At 37.3% G+C, this 15,616-nt stretch overlaps 1 protein-coding gene across 5 annotated transcripts in view; it reads left to right on the top strand.

Moving 5' to 3' along the window:
- WDR33 (WD repeat domain 33) overlaps positions 1–15,616 on the top strand; it is a 103,559-nt gene that overhangs the window by 56,354 nt on the left and 31,589 nt on the right. Inside the window, exon 8 of one of the 5 annotated variants that reach the window (XM_033102323.1) lies at positions 11,064–13,577. The exons of the other annotated variants lie outside the window; for them this stretch is intronic. Coding sequence (XP_032958214.1) covers positions 11,064–11,095 — 32 coding nt within the window. The 3' untranslated portion in view covers positions 11,096–13,577. Of the gene's footprint in view, positions 1–11,063; positions 13,578–15,616 lie in introns of those variants that run through there. 5 annotated transcript variants of the gene reach the window in all.

Here is a 15,616-nt window from a genome sequence, read left to right as displayed (position 1 = left end):
AAAAGACTGGATCATAGTAGGTTCCCCTATGTAAATAACCTGAGTATGAGAGGGAAAAAGACTTAATACTGCGTTTTCCCGAAAATAAGACCTAGCCGGGCAATCAACTCTCATGTGTCTTTTGGAACAAAAATTAATATAAGACCCGGTCTTATTTTACTGTAATATAAGACGTGGTCTTATAGAATAGAATAGAATGCCGGGTCTTATATTAATTTTTGCTCCAAAAGACACGAGAGCTGATTGTCAAGCTAGGTCTTATTTTCGGGGAAACATGGTTTTACTTCGAAAGCCCATTATTTGAAGAAATTAGTTCACATTTTTACAGGAATTGTTTTAGATGTTTATACTGGGCCTGTTCTTTCTATATCTGCACTTGTTTTAAATATTGCACAGTATATATGATAAAAACTTGTTGAAAAAACATCTTTGGCTTCTTGGGATGTCAGAGCTATATGTTGCTGCAATCTCATTTATGTTTTAATTGAGTCAAGAGTAGCTCCCAGACACACTTGTGTATAAACGTTACAGTTTTTGGCAGTGAGAAATTACTGTGATTAATAACTTAGGCACTTGATTTCAGAAAGAGCCTTTGCATCTGTTAAATATTCTGTAATTGTCTGCTTCAGTTAATTTTGAGTAAGACTTAAATTTCAATTTGCTGGTGAATTAGTTACCCTGTTCTACTGTAGAGCTTCCCATGTAATCAGGTCTTTGATAGCTTTTAGTTAAAATTCAGAGCTTTGGGAAAAGGTGATAAAATTAGAAAAATATGTGATAAGCTTTTGGCTTATTAGTGGGTAGGCCCTTTAATAAAATATAAGGTAAAAATATTAAGTTGTCGATGAGGGAGGTTAAGTACCCAACAGATACTGTTTTTTTCATAGTTACTTTTTTCCTTTACTCACTTTTTAATGATATACCAGAAAGTCATGTTAACATTTGATTTAAATCATATTTCAGGAATACTCTTAATTTCTCCACAGAGCACTATTAAGTCTCTTGATGCCAGTCTGCTGAGGCCTCTATGTTTTTACCCCTTGCATATATTTTAATATAGTTCTCTTTGAGAGAACTATGTTTGATTACATGGTTTTAGAATAGCACGTGTTACTTGGATTAGCACAGTGAATTGTATCTGCATTAACTTGCTGATGTTTTTAAATATTGCATTGGTCTCTAGAGAACCCCAGGAACGGGGCCCAGAAACTCCTGTGTAAAACAAGAGTTCCTTAGGACAGAGGAGGTTGTGCTTCTCCACAGCCTGGTGTGCTGCTTTATTATAACCCTTCCTGAGGAGTGCATGCCTCTTGCCCATCATTCTGAACTGGCAAAAGTACTGATGTCATGGAGAGCTCCAGTGGAAAAGGACGCCTAGCTTAAGAAGTGGCTAACTTGTTGCTGTTTTGGGGCAATGTATATATTTTTCTCCTTTGTAAATTATCTATTCAAAAGTTGAACCATGAGCATTCCCTGCACCTAGCATCACCTCTCCCTTTGCCTGTCAAACATTGTGGGGCTCTCCACTCCATCTCCAGTTCTGTTTTGTCACAGGTGGAAAGGAAAAGTATTCCACCACTTTAAAACAGTTAGGAAATGCTGAGGGAAATCAACATGAATGCAGACCCAAGGAGTACAAAGGTGAATTCTAGAAACTCCATACCAGAGAGCTCAATATTTTATCTCCAACAGACACTTTTTATGTATCATGAAACAAAAGTAATTTGTGATGCCAGGAGTCATCGAAGGTTAGAGTAGTAGTTCTTCGTACTGTCAGGCCTAATGACTGCTTTTTCTAATAAGTAGTTGGTGACCTCTACTCTGCTGAAATGAACTTCATTGGTAATGGCTGCTGCACATCAAAGTTTTTTATAAGATGCCAGTACACACGTACACAGACTCTGAGAATAAAAATCTTACAAAATGCTCATTAAGGGACATATGATTGCTTTCATTTGAGAACCAGTAGTTTGGATACGTCACGTCATGTTAAAAGAACCCTAGTTTTGTAGAAATACTGGTGGGGTTCAAGGAAATTGTAGCCAAACCATAGGCAATCTTTTGAACTAATATGTGGGTCATGGTAGAACATGGTTTTGTATCTGCATGATGGAAAGGTCATCACCAAAGTAAGTTTTCACTGGATGTTTGTTACCTTTGAGGCAAACATTCAGGGTGCTGCAGGATCTTTACTTGGCCTCCGCCCCTTTTAACATATTTTAATAATCTGGATGGCTTGCCTTGGACATTTACAGGTGATTCAAAACTGCAAGTTCTCTAAATGTCAGCATTCAAGAAGACACTGTGATGGTATACTTAATGAATACAAACTTAACATGTAAAGTTTTAAATAGAAATAAATGTAAAGCCCTGTACTCAGGTTTCAACCTCAATGCTAGAATTTATTAGATTGGTTTGGGAGAGTTCATATAAAAGCGATGGTGTTTTAAATGATTAGTGTGAATTCTTGAAGTGTCATGGCCCTCCTCCACTTAGTAAAAATGCATGTTTAGAATGGAGGCATTTAATTATTGAATGGAGATGATCAGAATGGGGAAAGGTCTGAAAATCGTAAGTATAAAGGGAAGTTTAGTGCTCAGTTTGGATAAGAGAGACTTAAGAGAAGTTTAGTCATTTTCAAATATTTAAAGGGCTTTGTATGAAAGTAGGATTGGGTTTATTGTATATAGGTCTAGAATATAGGGTGGAGAGGATATATATAGGACATCATATATGGATTTAATTATGGAAATTTGTTCTTATAGAAAGATAAGAGAATAGACTGTTGTGTGAGCTGCTGTTGTGCTGAAATTGTGCTATGGTCAGCTTGCCAACTGTCAGCGAGACTGTAGAAGACCTTCCCTTTTTAGACAGATGGTTTGATTTCATAATAATTAATCTAGATTAACTTGTGTGTTAACTGTGGTTTCATGTTTTAGGGCACACTCAAAAGTCTGAAAGTCAAGCATGTGGACACACTCATTACAAAGGATGTGTCCCATGAGGAAGTGTTGCCAACTTCTGGTCCAAAGTTTTTTTGAGACATTAGATCATTTTATTAACCCTATTGTTTGAAGTAGTGAATGGAGCTCAAAACCACCTAACCTTTTAAAAAATGTTTAAAAATATTTATTTATACTTTTAAATTATACACACACACACACGTATATAGTAAAGTGCAAAAATCTTAAATGCACACTATAGTGTAGTTTAGACTTTCAAAGATATTTTCATTAAATTATTTTTCCCTTTTTTCTACTGTTCAAGTTTATTTTGTGGTCTTATCATCTCACTTTCCCTTGTGTAGAGCTGTCTACTTTCCTTCCCTTGATTTGCCTCTGTGCTCTTTTGAAAATAATGTTTTATTATTTTTCTTATTAGCATCATTTACTAGTTATCTACTAAAAGAACACAACAAAAGTCAGTATGTAAAGAGATAGTAATGTATATTATTACAGTCAGAGGCTCTGGAACGTGGCTGTTAGTCACAGCATTCTCTGCAGCTGTCTGCAACTCACATTGTTGTCTGTGTCCTCTGTATCATGGGGATTAATAATAGTGCTGACCTTACTGAGTTGTTGGGAGAATTAAATGGGTTGACGCATTAGAAGCATTTAACTAGTCCCTTAGAGCATTCAGTCAATGTCAGCTAGCATTATGTCATTTTCACAGCTAATTTAAGAGCTGCTTCCATCCATAGCTCTACCTACTTAAGCATAAAATTGGTTATTTCAGAAGTATATTTTACTTTTCTCATTTAAATTTTTTCAGCCATTATCATTAGTTATTACAGATAATCCATAAATAGGACCACTTGTTTAAACAAAGTTGCCATGGTTTTCTAATGTTTTCAAATGTAAAATTTGAGCACTTAGAATTGACCTTTGTAAGATCTCATATGAAAACATTTAAAGATTGTACTTTAATTGTTACATGAATCAAATACTCAGTGATTAGCTGCTGTGGTCAAGGTATTGTGCATGGTTCTTTTGTCTCTGTACTTCATAAGACATGGCTTTGTCCCTTCAGCATCATTTCCAACAATTCCCCTAGTTCTTCACATCTTCACATATGTTTTGTGAGTTGTCGCGTGCCGTGAGCGGCAGTGCTGCACACGCTGAAGACCAGCAGTCCTCATAGCCCTCGCTGGAGCCGACGGCGGCTCCTGGTGTCCACGCTCTGTCCTCAGGATAGCATTTGTTTTTTTCTGGGGGACGAATACGTTTTTTCCTATTAACCACATTTAACCATAATAATTTCTAACTCCACTAAGTAATAAAGTTGGATGAGCTAGTGATAGATAGTGATAGATAAAATATCGTTTCTCTTTGGCATCTTCGGTGAGTAATGTGATCAGCAGGAAGTTAGGAGTCTTGGGGAAAGTGTGTGCTACATATTTTTTGTCACAATAGACAAGACTTAAACATAGGCGTCTAATGTCACTGTTTGGGCCTTGTAAAAACCCTGTCCCCATACCATCAAACTGGCCAGCTGACAACAGACTGGCTGGGTGTAATCTCTTGTGTCCCCAAGGTCTCTGGTGGAGTTTGCTGCAGGCAGGGAACTAAATCCTTACCTAGGATGTAGCAGATACAGGCCGACTGATAAAATGATTGTAGGATCAAACAGGATGATACTAAAGGAGATAGTAGGAATGGAAGAGCATCGTAAGTTTAGTGATTTTTAAACTTACATCCTGCCTCTTGCTTGAGATCATACAGTACAGTGCCCAGTTTCAGTGTTCTTTCATAGGCCCTGAACATTAAGTATTTCAAAAGTTGGGTGTTACTAATGTTTTCCTGTGTTTTATAATGATCAAATCAGATCATTTAGTTTTCAGAAATTTATGGAAACTATTCCATTTACATCTTTTTCAAGTATATCAGCTTGATTTTTGAGAGCATTTTTAATTTTACAAATTTAATGTTTTAATGTGTCAGACAATTGTAAATTACCAAAGTTCTTTTGGGTAAAAATAAAATGTTTATTAAAAGTCTTTCAGGAGTATTTGCTAGGCATTTTATTTGGTTCATTAAATTCTAGCAGAGAAATCATTAAGCCAACTACTATAGAGTACTTCTAACTTTTTAAATTAACTGTTTTAACTATAGTTTTTATATTTTGGACCTTTTTTAAAAAACAAAACAAAAATATCTGCTGTCCTCCCACAGTGAGGAAATGCGAGGATGACACAGTTCTGATTTAGGAACTGGATATTAGGAAAGGCCATGAAATGGTAGGTGTTTGCCAGACTCCACACGTCAGAGGAGAGTTTCAGTCCTGGAGGACGGTACCCGGGACTGGGGTCACTAACAGGGTAAGGTCTGGGCTGTGAAGAGATTTGTCAGCATCATGCTGTTTCCTTCGTTGTCATTTTAGAATCACATTTGAGTTTAATGTGCGCTAAAATTCACTGGGCAGTAAATCTGCATTTCTTAAAAAATTTAGAAGAGATTTACAGAGTAGGTTGGACTTACTTGGAAAGGTCAGTCTTCTTATTGGATTACTTCTAATGCCCTAATATAAATACAGGTGAAAGGTTATAAACCTACTATAAAACTTAATATGAATATTTAGCCCATTTTTCCCTAAAATATCTCTTAATACCTCATTCACCACATGGACTCTGGGTGACCACAAACTTCCTTTTCCGACTGTAAGTTACAGACATTACTTGGTACAATAAATGTTGTCTTTGAAGAAGTTTTTAAGTACTTGTTAAAAAGTTGGTTCTCATTATACTGAAGTCTTGGGTGTCTTTGATTCCTGATGCATCAGAAGATGAGTTTAAATCATTGCTACTACTACTTGCTGAGTGACCAGTTTTTCATGATCCATAAAAAGTAAGTAGTAATGCCTGTCTAAAGAGGGAAATCAGATAGTAATATATGCCACACCTTATGTGCTACAGAGATAGAGGGCAGTGGTGGTGAAAATGTTTTTTCTCTCAGTCAAACTTCTACACATGCCAGTTTCTCAGCAGTGCTGTGCCTTTGAAGACAGTGACTTTCATGTCTGAGACCTCAGACTAAAGCTGCAAACTTCCACCTCCCAGCTCTGGCGGGGAGGACACACGGGGCACTTGGGGACTGGCATGTCCAACCCTGGCCGGCCCCTGCATATTTGAGCCTTCCACTGTATCTAGAAGGTTGGTAATGGTCGTTGTTTCCCAAAGATTATTTATTTATTTATTTTTAAAAAGATTTTATTGGGGAAGGGGAACAGGACTTTATTGGGGAACTGTGTGTACTTCCAGGACTTTCTTTCCAAGTCAAATCGTTGTCCTTTCAGTCTTAGTTGTGGAGGGCGCAGCTCAGCTCCAAGTCCAGTTGCAGTTGCTAGTTGCAGGGGTTGCTGCCCACCATCCCATGCGGGACCTGAGGAATTGAACTGGCAACCTTGTGGTTGAGAGCCCAAGCGCCAACCAACTGAGCCATTTGGGAGGCAGCTCAGCTCAAGGTGCCGTGTTCAATCTTAGTTGCAGGGGGCGGGACTTGAGGAGTTGAATTGGCAACCTTGTGGTTGAGAGCCCTCTGGCCCATGTGGGAATCGAACCGGCAGCCTTCGGAGTTAGGAGCATGGAGCTCCAATCGCCAGAGCCACTGGGCCGGTCCCCAAAGGTTATTTTTTTAAAGCTGATTTTATAGCTGACAATTAAAAGGGTGTTTTTGCCTTTTGTTTGTAGCAGAAAAGGGCTTTTTTATTCCCTTCAGGTTCTTCAAGACTTCTGGTTTTTAACTTTTGTGTTAAACATATAAATACATTAGCTTTAAAATACATTTTTTGGACAAAATGCTCATTTTAGTGTATACTAGATTTATTTGTGTTGTAGAAACTTGTTTGTTCTAAGTTAGTGTTCTTGGTTTTTCTTCCTCTGTGGATGTGATAAATACTTAACAAAAATGACATTCAGCTGCGGAGTGGGAGATTTTGCACATTAAAAAATCTTTCAGTGAAAGAGACGCACAAAAATTTTGCTTCATTTTCTTCTCACAGCTAACCTATTATCTAGATTGTTTAGTAGTTATGGTGAGCACTGTTTTTATTATTATTATTATTATTACTATTATTAGTTTTAAAAACACCCTCTTCCACCTTTTCCTTACACTTTTGGCTTGATTGTTGGTTATTTTCTTGAAATCCTTGATTTAAAGCACTTCTAGTCTGGGTGTAGCCCACAACTTGAGCATGCCGCTGATAGGAATGACTGGATGAACTAACTGCTCAGTGTCCAAATCAGTTTGGCTAGATAGGCTTTTCCTGTGCCTTACCAATTGTCAGCATGATTGTCAGTAATGCGGTTTACTTTATCTGAACTTCTCAACACATTTTAAGCATGGTCTTCATGTCAAATGAAAAAATGGAAGAAATCTTATACCAAAGTCATCCGAAGCTGCCCTCTCTGTGAACTGTGAGGTGTGTATTAGTAAGCCATGTATTCGAGTCGTTTTGTAACTGTAGGACCTTGAATCATATTCTTATTCCAGCATTAGTATTCATAAGTGTCAGTACCCTTCAGTTGAAGTTCACCAGGAACACACTTGTAGTTGAACACATTGGATTTATTACTTGTTGCAGCAAAGAACACAGACCATAGGGAACCGTGGGGTGTCTCAGTAAGAGGATGTTACAAAGATTGTATTATAGGATTTGGGTTTGGGGTAATATGGTAGAGGGTTCAAGGAAATGAGGGCTGTCACTTATTTAGCATAAGTGGTGTTTGGTATTTCGTGTGTTGTGCGGTGACCTTGTTCTTGTCTGTCCTCTCCATGGTCTCAGAATGACTTAAGTTGATACCGCTGTGTAGTGAGATTGTCCAAAAGGAGAGCAAAATGGTTTAGCTGGAAATGTCAGATCAGTTTGTAATAGCAGAGGCTTAGCTGTGAGCATCAGATTCGTTCTCAGAGGTCAGGGGTTGCCTTTTGTTTTGCTTTGTTTTGTTTTTTTCTTTCTCAAAAGCATAAGTCCGACTGGCTTCTCACAGTGTAGGGACTAGCTGGGGGAGACCAGGATTTAGTAGCAGTGAGGTATTGGGCACGTCACTGGAATAAGTTGCAGCGACACCAACAGTCAGTGTTTTCACAAACGGCAACTGGGACACATGTTGCGCATGCTGGTTTTCCGCCGCCGAGTGGTAGTTCGTGGGTAAAATACTAACATGTTCTTTTAAGGAAATGAAGTGATCTAGTTTTCCTGCATTTCTCTCTCTGGGGGATCCTAGGGTTTATGCCACTAAACTTAGTGCCTAAGAATTAGTTCTTAGTGCTTCAGGAGTTGTTTCTTTACATCTGGGAGGAGTCAATTGTTCATTTTCTATATTGTCTATGTTAATACAAAGCAGAAAATATCAAAGGGATTTTAAAGGTTAAGATTTATGAACTGTTATATCCCTTACAATTAAAAATTATAATTGTAAAATTCCTTGTAGACTGTCATGTTTACTTGAGGCAGAAAAGGACCGTGTTGTCACAGCTCCACCCTTCCAGCTTAGGTGTGTGCATCAAAGATCACTAAAAGGAAATTTGCATTTATTCATTTATTCAAATAATTGTAGTGTACTAGGAGCGAGGAGGGGGTCAGTCATTCTTTTCTTCATGAGCAATACAAGTGATGGTTGAGATTTTTGGTTTAAAAGCATTACTTTTAGTAATTTCTTAATTTCATGTATATTGTAAAATAAGCACTGCATCATATTATAGTACATAGAGTATCTGATTAATGAAGGAGTTTTTATAGTTTTTGTGATTTTAAAAATTGTAACTTTAAAATCAGATATTTTTGGAGCATCTGCTCATGCAAGTCTAGAGATACCTTTAAAATATGGAGATCTTCAGAAAAAAATTTGTCTCCTAGTAAACGGCAAGATAGGCTTCTTCTGTTGTGTCTTCTCCTTGAATAATAAATTGTGGGTATTCTCCTTAATACTGAATCTTTATCATTTGGTAAAAACTGAGTAAGTTTGAAAGCTAGAAAAGCTGGGTTTGTAGTTAAAACATAAATGTGAGTACTTATTAAAAGTCTAGAACACAGTAGTGTCACATGATTAGAGAATTCAAAATGTCCAATTCCATCTGACAAGCAAGACACACTCACTTCATATGATACTATAAGTTTTGCCATTGGTGCGTAGAATTTTCATGTTTTGTCATTTAAACTTTCATAGCTTCATGATAGCTGGGAACATTTTTGAGAACCTCAAAAACCTCTAAGAAAGAGTTCAGTTTGCAGAACTTTTTATGTCTTGGCACTTTGGGTAGAGTAGTCGTAGCATCAGAATAATGTTGATTTGGACCAAACTAAGGATGATAACTTTTCAGAATGAGGTTTTTCTCCTAAAGACTATTCCACACAGAACAATGTATTCATATTTGATTTTAAACTACCTACAGTGAACTATCATTTAGATTTTATTTACTGAGTACAGTTAGTACATGTTTTTGCATGGGAAAGGCATTCCAAAATTACCATAGTTTTCAAGATTGGTAGGGAACTTATGTAACCATTTTTATCTGTGTCTAAATTATATGTAGGTGTGAGAATGTCCTGGTATAATTTAGGCACATAGATTTGTGGTACATTCTCTTGGTTAAAGTGCCTGGATAAGGTTTTGCATTTTGAAACTAAATCGGTCTGGGCAGCAACCCACTTTAATAATCCCCACAAAATTTACTTTTAATGTTATTTACTATAACTACTAGATGTGCATTTATGTCTTCTTCATAACTATCCACTCACCAGAAGGATTGATGTAGAGTAGTAGCAGTTATAGTATGTCTTTTCAGAGTCAATGATGAGTGCAAATATGTTTGTAATTTGTCATTTTTCTATAAAAAGGGTGAGATAAATTCTGTTTTGTGTATTGCTACCTTTAAATTTGAATGCTAGCAGAAGATAGTGTAATTTCTGTCCACTATGGTTAGGTGTCAATGAAGAAGGAATTATTAATATTATTGAAGCCCTTCTCCAAATGCTCCAAAATTCTAGGTACAGTCATAGTTTCGCTTGGGGCTGTCTTTGTTTTTCCTCTGGGCTACTTTAAACATTACTCACCTGAGTCAGTTGGTCTGGCTTTGAATCCCAGCTCTGCCACGGGGCAAGTCAGTCTTCTCAGTTTGTGTTTCCCCCTCGGTATTGTGGGGCTGATGATACCTACCTCACAGGGTTGTTGTGAGGGCCCAGCAGTACACAGAAGAAGGCACTTCTCACGTTGTAGGCGTGAAGTACATTTTTTTTTTTGCTTATGTCATATGTGCAAGGTAAGATGCTATAAAAAGGGTGAAGGGTGTAAAGACAGTAACATTTAAGTTAATTTGATTTAAGAGGAGGTTGGAATTGATTAGGGAAGGTATTATAAGGGTTTGAGAGGAGCTTATACTTGATCAAGAGTTGGGAGGGGGTATCATATGACTGTCCTATTTTCAGTAGTGATTCTCGGGTTTAGAAGTATCACTGATAAAATTGTATTGTAAGCCGCATTTAAATAAATAACATTATGTTGAAATGGAACTATGACTTATTTTTAAAACTTTGTTATATAAGTCCTCATACTTTATTTACTTCCACTGTCATCTCAAAACCACAGTATTACCTTAAGGCAATACTTCACTTCCACCATTCCCCATGCACTGTCCCCCAAGTTCTGTTCTTTTCCTTTGTTTGGTTGCTTGCTTGTTTGTTTTTTGAATAGATTCTATTTCTGAATCTGTCCTGAGAACCAGTAGCTGTTTTTTTTTTTTTAGTTTTAGTTAGGTGAATTCATATTTGATGAGTGTAAGATACACTGAATTATTCTCTAGATTTATAGCAGAATATTCTTTCCATTGCTACTTTTACTAGGTTTAAATTATCTTGAAAAAATATAAACACCAAAAAAATGATGCATGTTTGTGATGTGAATTATTTGGACATTTTTAATAGACATTTTAAATTAGATCAAAATTAAATACTCCATTGTTAGAGGGATTTATATAACTGTCACTGTGGTCACACTGTAAGTTCTCATTCTATTTTTCTTCAATCTTTGATTTTCTCCTTTTATTGTTGCCTTTTCTGAAAATGACTAGTGAAAGAAAAATCATTCTTCAAGCTCAGTTAAGGCTGAGAATCCTTCAACATTGCTTTGATTTTGTGTTGTGATGCCTGAAGATGAGAATAAAGACCAGAAATTGAGCGCGTGGTGGTCACACACTCTGACATCACTCGGCTCCCACAGAGCACAGCCAGGCAGTGTCGCTGCAGACCCTGGCTAACAAGCATCCTCTGGGAAACACTGACAACACAGCTAGTGATTTATGTGTGGTTGACTGGCAAAGGCATGTGTAAACTGTCGTGCACATACACAAATGTTTTCTTCAGAACACAACCATGAGACTGAAGCCCACTATCAGCATGTGTCTTTTAAGAAGAGCTCCCCCTAGCTAAAATGGATTCACTTTGATCTTTCCACATCTTGTTGTCCTGTCACTAGGAAGATGGCAGATGATGAATAAAAAAGCAGGCTGACTGCATTAACAATGACCTATACGGGGTATGACTTATACCTTGGCTTTGTGGCACCACCATTCCCTAACCAACCAAGCTGAAGACCAAATGCAACATTAAGACCATGTTTTTCATCAGTGATGCAGGGCGTCAAGTATATTCTATGTATCGCATGGAAGTGAGATTTGGAGAGAACTGTAAGGTCTGGGACTCACACATTTCCACTATGCGCCATATGGAAGGCTGAGTTCTTTGGTGCAACAGTGTTGGGGGAACGGAGGGGTGGCAAGGTAAGGAAAGAATTGAGTGGGATTAATGTTGAAGCTGTTTTCTCAAGAATTTTTTGCCTTTTACAAAGGTAGTAAACATTTCATAAAAATATCAAACAATTAGAAGTAAAAAGTCAGTGTCTTTCTTCCACTTTTCCAATCTCACATTCAGAGTTCATCACTATTCTGTTAATAGTTTGGTGTGTATGTTTCCACAATTCTTATGCACATACAAAAAGTTAAAAAAAAAAAAAACCACACACACAAAACTACATGAAATGGTATTGCGCTACATATATTCTTTTGCTATTTGCTTCTCTCATGACTCACTATATCATGGTCACCCTTCCATGGCGTTACTCCCACGGTCTTTTTTAGATTACTGCTCTATAACATTCTGTAGTATGTGTCTCCCATAATTTATTTAACCATTCTCATTGATAGATGTTTAGGATTTGCAGGGGGTTTTTGCTAAGACACAGTTGTGCACTAAACTTCCTTGTACCTCTATATTTGTTACCACTCATGTAAATTTTCCTTTAGGTTAGACTCCTAACAATAAACTTGATGGATTAAAGAGTATGAACATTTAAAGTTTTGGAAGATATTTCTGAGTTATCGTCACTGTCCTGGAGTCATTAATGATAAAATTTAAGAATATTGTTATGGTCTAGCCCAAAACTCTAGAGATAACATAGGATTTAACATTTTAGGAAATGTCCACCATTTGAAAATGCAACCTTATTTTAAAAATTATAAATAATACGCACACATGGTAAATATTTTCTCCAACACCATAGAGGGATGTAATTTGAAATGTAAAAATCGGCCAGTCCATTACTACTCCCCAGAGATAATCTTTTTAAACCAGTTTTTAAAAATTTATTCCTGTGGTTACCAACAGAATTTAAAATAAGGTATTTCTTGGTATTTCTGCCTGACACAGTGTCTCCTCTTGTCATGAAAGATGAGGAATTTCATGTACCTACACCTTCAACTGTCTGTCCCTTATACCTCCTGGTTTTTGTTAGTATGAGTTATAGTTATGCTGATGGTTTTCTTTATAGCTTTAAATGTTCTTAGGTTTTTATTTTTGGGCCGCCAACTTTAGGCACCATTCCTTGACTCACCATTATGTCACATAAGGAAATCTATGCCCCTCGATGTCGTCGTCCTCCTCTCCCTTTTGGCTTCCTTTACTTAAACATTGTTTTGGAATTTTTAACCATTTAAAATTCTAAAAATGAAAACCAGTAAATAGCATCGCTACTAGGAGTCATACTACTGATTGCAGAACCAAGTAGTATGATTGAATTTATAATAATAAACCCTGTGGCAGTTAGAAGTTGTTCTACTTGAAGAATGTCAAGATCAAGTGAGAGTCTGTTTTCTTAAATCTGTCATCCTCTAAACTGTTGAAAATAATGCCACAATTTTGCTTTAGTTTTTCTTGCAAATTCTTTCTTTTTCTTAATGTAATTAAAAGCCTGTATCATAGCAAATTTTTTAATTTTACAATTATAGTAAATGGATTTTTATTTTTGAAGACGTTCTTTTCTAGGTTCTCTGATGTCCATTCTAATTTGGACTAATTATCTTCTGTGTATGTGATTGCAGTCATACTGGCATTTCTTTGCCTTCCCCGTTAAGGCCACTTTGTTTTTTTTTTTCCCCGTTTAGTTGAAAACAGTTTCAAAAACTTGTTTCAGATTGTTTTCACTTCTTGGGAGGTAAATTTCAAAATTCTTATGTCTGGCGTGGTCTTCAGTTTGCTACCATACTTGCCTCATAGTTTGCCTAGGTAGAGAATTCTTCCTTCAAAATGCTTTCCCCTCCAAGTTTTGAAGGCCTCCATTATCTTCTATCTTTGCTGATGAGAAATCAGATGCTATTTTGTCTCATTACTTTGTACTGTGTTTCCTCGAAAATGAGACCTGGCTGGACAATCAGCTCTAATGCCTCTTTTGGAGCAAAAATTAGTATAAGACTCGGTTTTATTTTACTATAATATAAGGCCGGGTCTTATATAATGTAATGTAATATAATTAATATAACAATAATATAATAATAATATAATACTGGGTCTTACATTAATTTTTGCTCCAAAAGACGCATTAGAGCTGATTGTCCGGCTAGGTCTTATTTTCGGGGAAACAGTAGGTAGCCTGGTTTTCCTCTGAGTGAACGTGTTTTAAAAGGTCTGTATTCTGTTTTTATACTGTGGGTGTAGGTGTATTATAAACTTCATCTTTCTTGTCTTGTTTTAACCTGCAATCTCAAATCTATTACATTCAAATGATTTTTCTTTGATTATTATTTTCCATTGTCTCTGCTTGTTTTATGGAACTCTTAATAAATAAATGTTAGGCCTGTTGGAGCTGTCTACTTTGTGTTTTCTTTCATTGTTTTCTGTTTCTGTCTTTTCCTCTTAAGTATTGGGAGGTTTCTTCTATTTTCCAGAATACTGTCTTCAGTCATGCCCAATCTGTTACTCAGCCCTTCTGATGAAATGTTTACTTTATCAACTGTGTTTAATTTCCAAGATCTAGTGGTTCTCTGGTCTTTTCATTTTTTCTACTGACCTGTTTTGTTGTTTGTTTCTTTTAAATAAATATACCTCTTAAAACTTTTGGCATAGTAATTGAGGTACGTGTTTGGTTTGATTTGGTCTATTTCTATTTGTTTTCTTTAGGATCTCTTAATCTGTTTCTTTAGGCTGGTCTTTCTCTTTCCTACTCTTTGATTTTTCTCAAATCTCCAGTGATCCTTGGTTGACCAAAATATTTGCAGGGAGATTTGTAGTTGTCTTGCATTTCTTGGGCAGTGGAGTAAGTCCATGGACCCACAAGGCTCCTCTCCTGTGCAGCAGAACTCACTGTGGAGAGAGAGTTCAGTGAGCTGGGTGTGGAAGGACACCAGGTGCAAGGGGGCAGCTGCCACAATTAAGTGTTCTGAGGTGGAGTGCTTAGTTTATTTCACTCTTGGGTGGACCTGCTTTTCTCCTCTCTCCCCTGCTGCCTCCTCCTCTCCAGTCTTTTTCTCTCCCCTCCCTTCTGCTTTCCTTCCTTCAGGGGCATAGTGTGGCATTGCCACAGGCTTTGTGCTGCTTTCCTTTCCAGCCTTAAATCCTGTGCTGGTGTTTCTTCCCAGACTTACTTGGCTTTGTTTAGAAGCAGTTGTCTGGCTTTAGCTGAGGCAGCTGTTCCATATAAATGGGAAGTCAGGAGGGGCTGGGACAAGTTGCTATGTGGAGAGTTCTGTAGTTGCCCTTATTACAGTGTCACAGCCTTTGTTACTGAACTGTGACGGAGCCTAGAGTCTTCTTAGGGCCCTAAAGCCGTCTGTGTATTTCCCCCCACCCTCTGTTCTGGCTTATTCATTAGCATGAGCCCATCTGTTTTTAGAGAATGCCCACATTTGGGTTGAAGTGTTTTGAAATTTTCATAAAATTTGTGGTCAGTATCAATCTTGGGAAGTAAGTGCATCCATCATAATTCTTTTTTTTTATGTTAGTCTTTATATGTGTGTGTGTATGTATGTGTGTGTGTGTGTGTGTGTGTATATTATATATATATATGTATATATATATATATATAAATTATATTGGGGAACAGTGTGTCTCTCCAGGGCCCATCAGCTCCCAGTCAAGTCGTTGTCCTTCAATCTAATTGTGGAGGGTGCAGCTCAGCTCCAAGTCTACTCCCCACCATCCCATGTGGGAATTGAACCGGTAACCTTGTTGTTGAGAGCTCAGGCTCTAACCAACTGAGCCATCCGGCCGCCCCTCCGGCAGCTCAGCAGCTGCTCATTACTTGTGGAGGGCGCAGCTCACTGGCCCATGTGGGAATCGAACCGGCAACCCTGTT

The sequence above is a fragment of the Rhinolophus ferrumequinum genome, unplaced genomic scaffold, assembly GCF_004115265.2.
Source record: "Rhinolophus ferrumequinum isolate MPI-CBG mRhiFer1 unplaced genomic scaffold, mRhiFer1_v1.p scaffold_84_arrow_ctg1, whole genome shotgun sequence".
In the NCBI taxonomy this organism is placed as follows: domain Eukaryota; kingdom Metazoa; phylum Chordata; class Mammalia; order Chiroptera; family Rhinolophidae; genus Rhinolophus; species Rhinolophus ferrumequinum.
The sequence above is the reverse complement of the archived record's forward strand: the minus strand, read 5'-3'. Positions and strand labels throughout refer to the sequence as shown.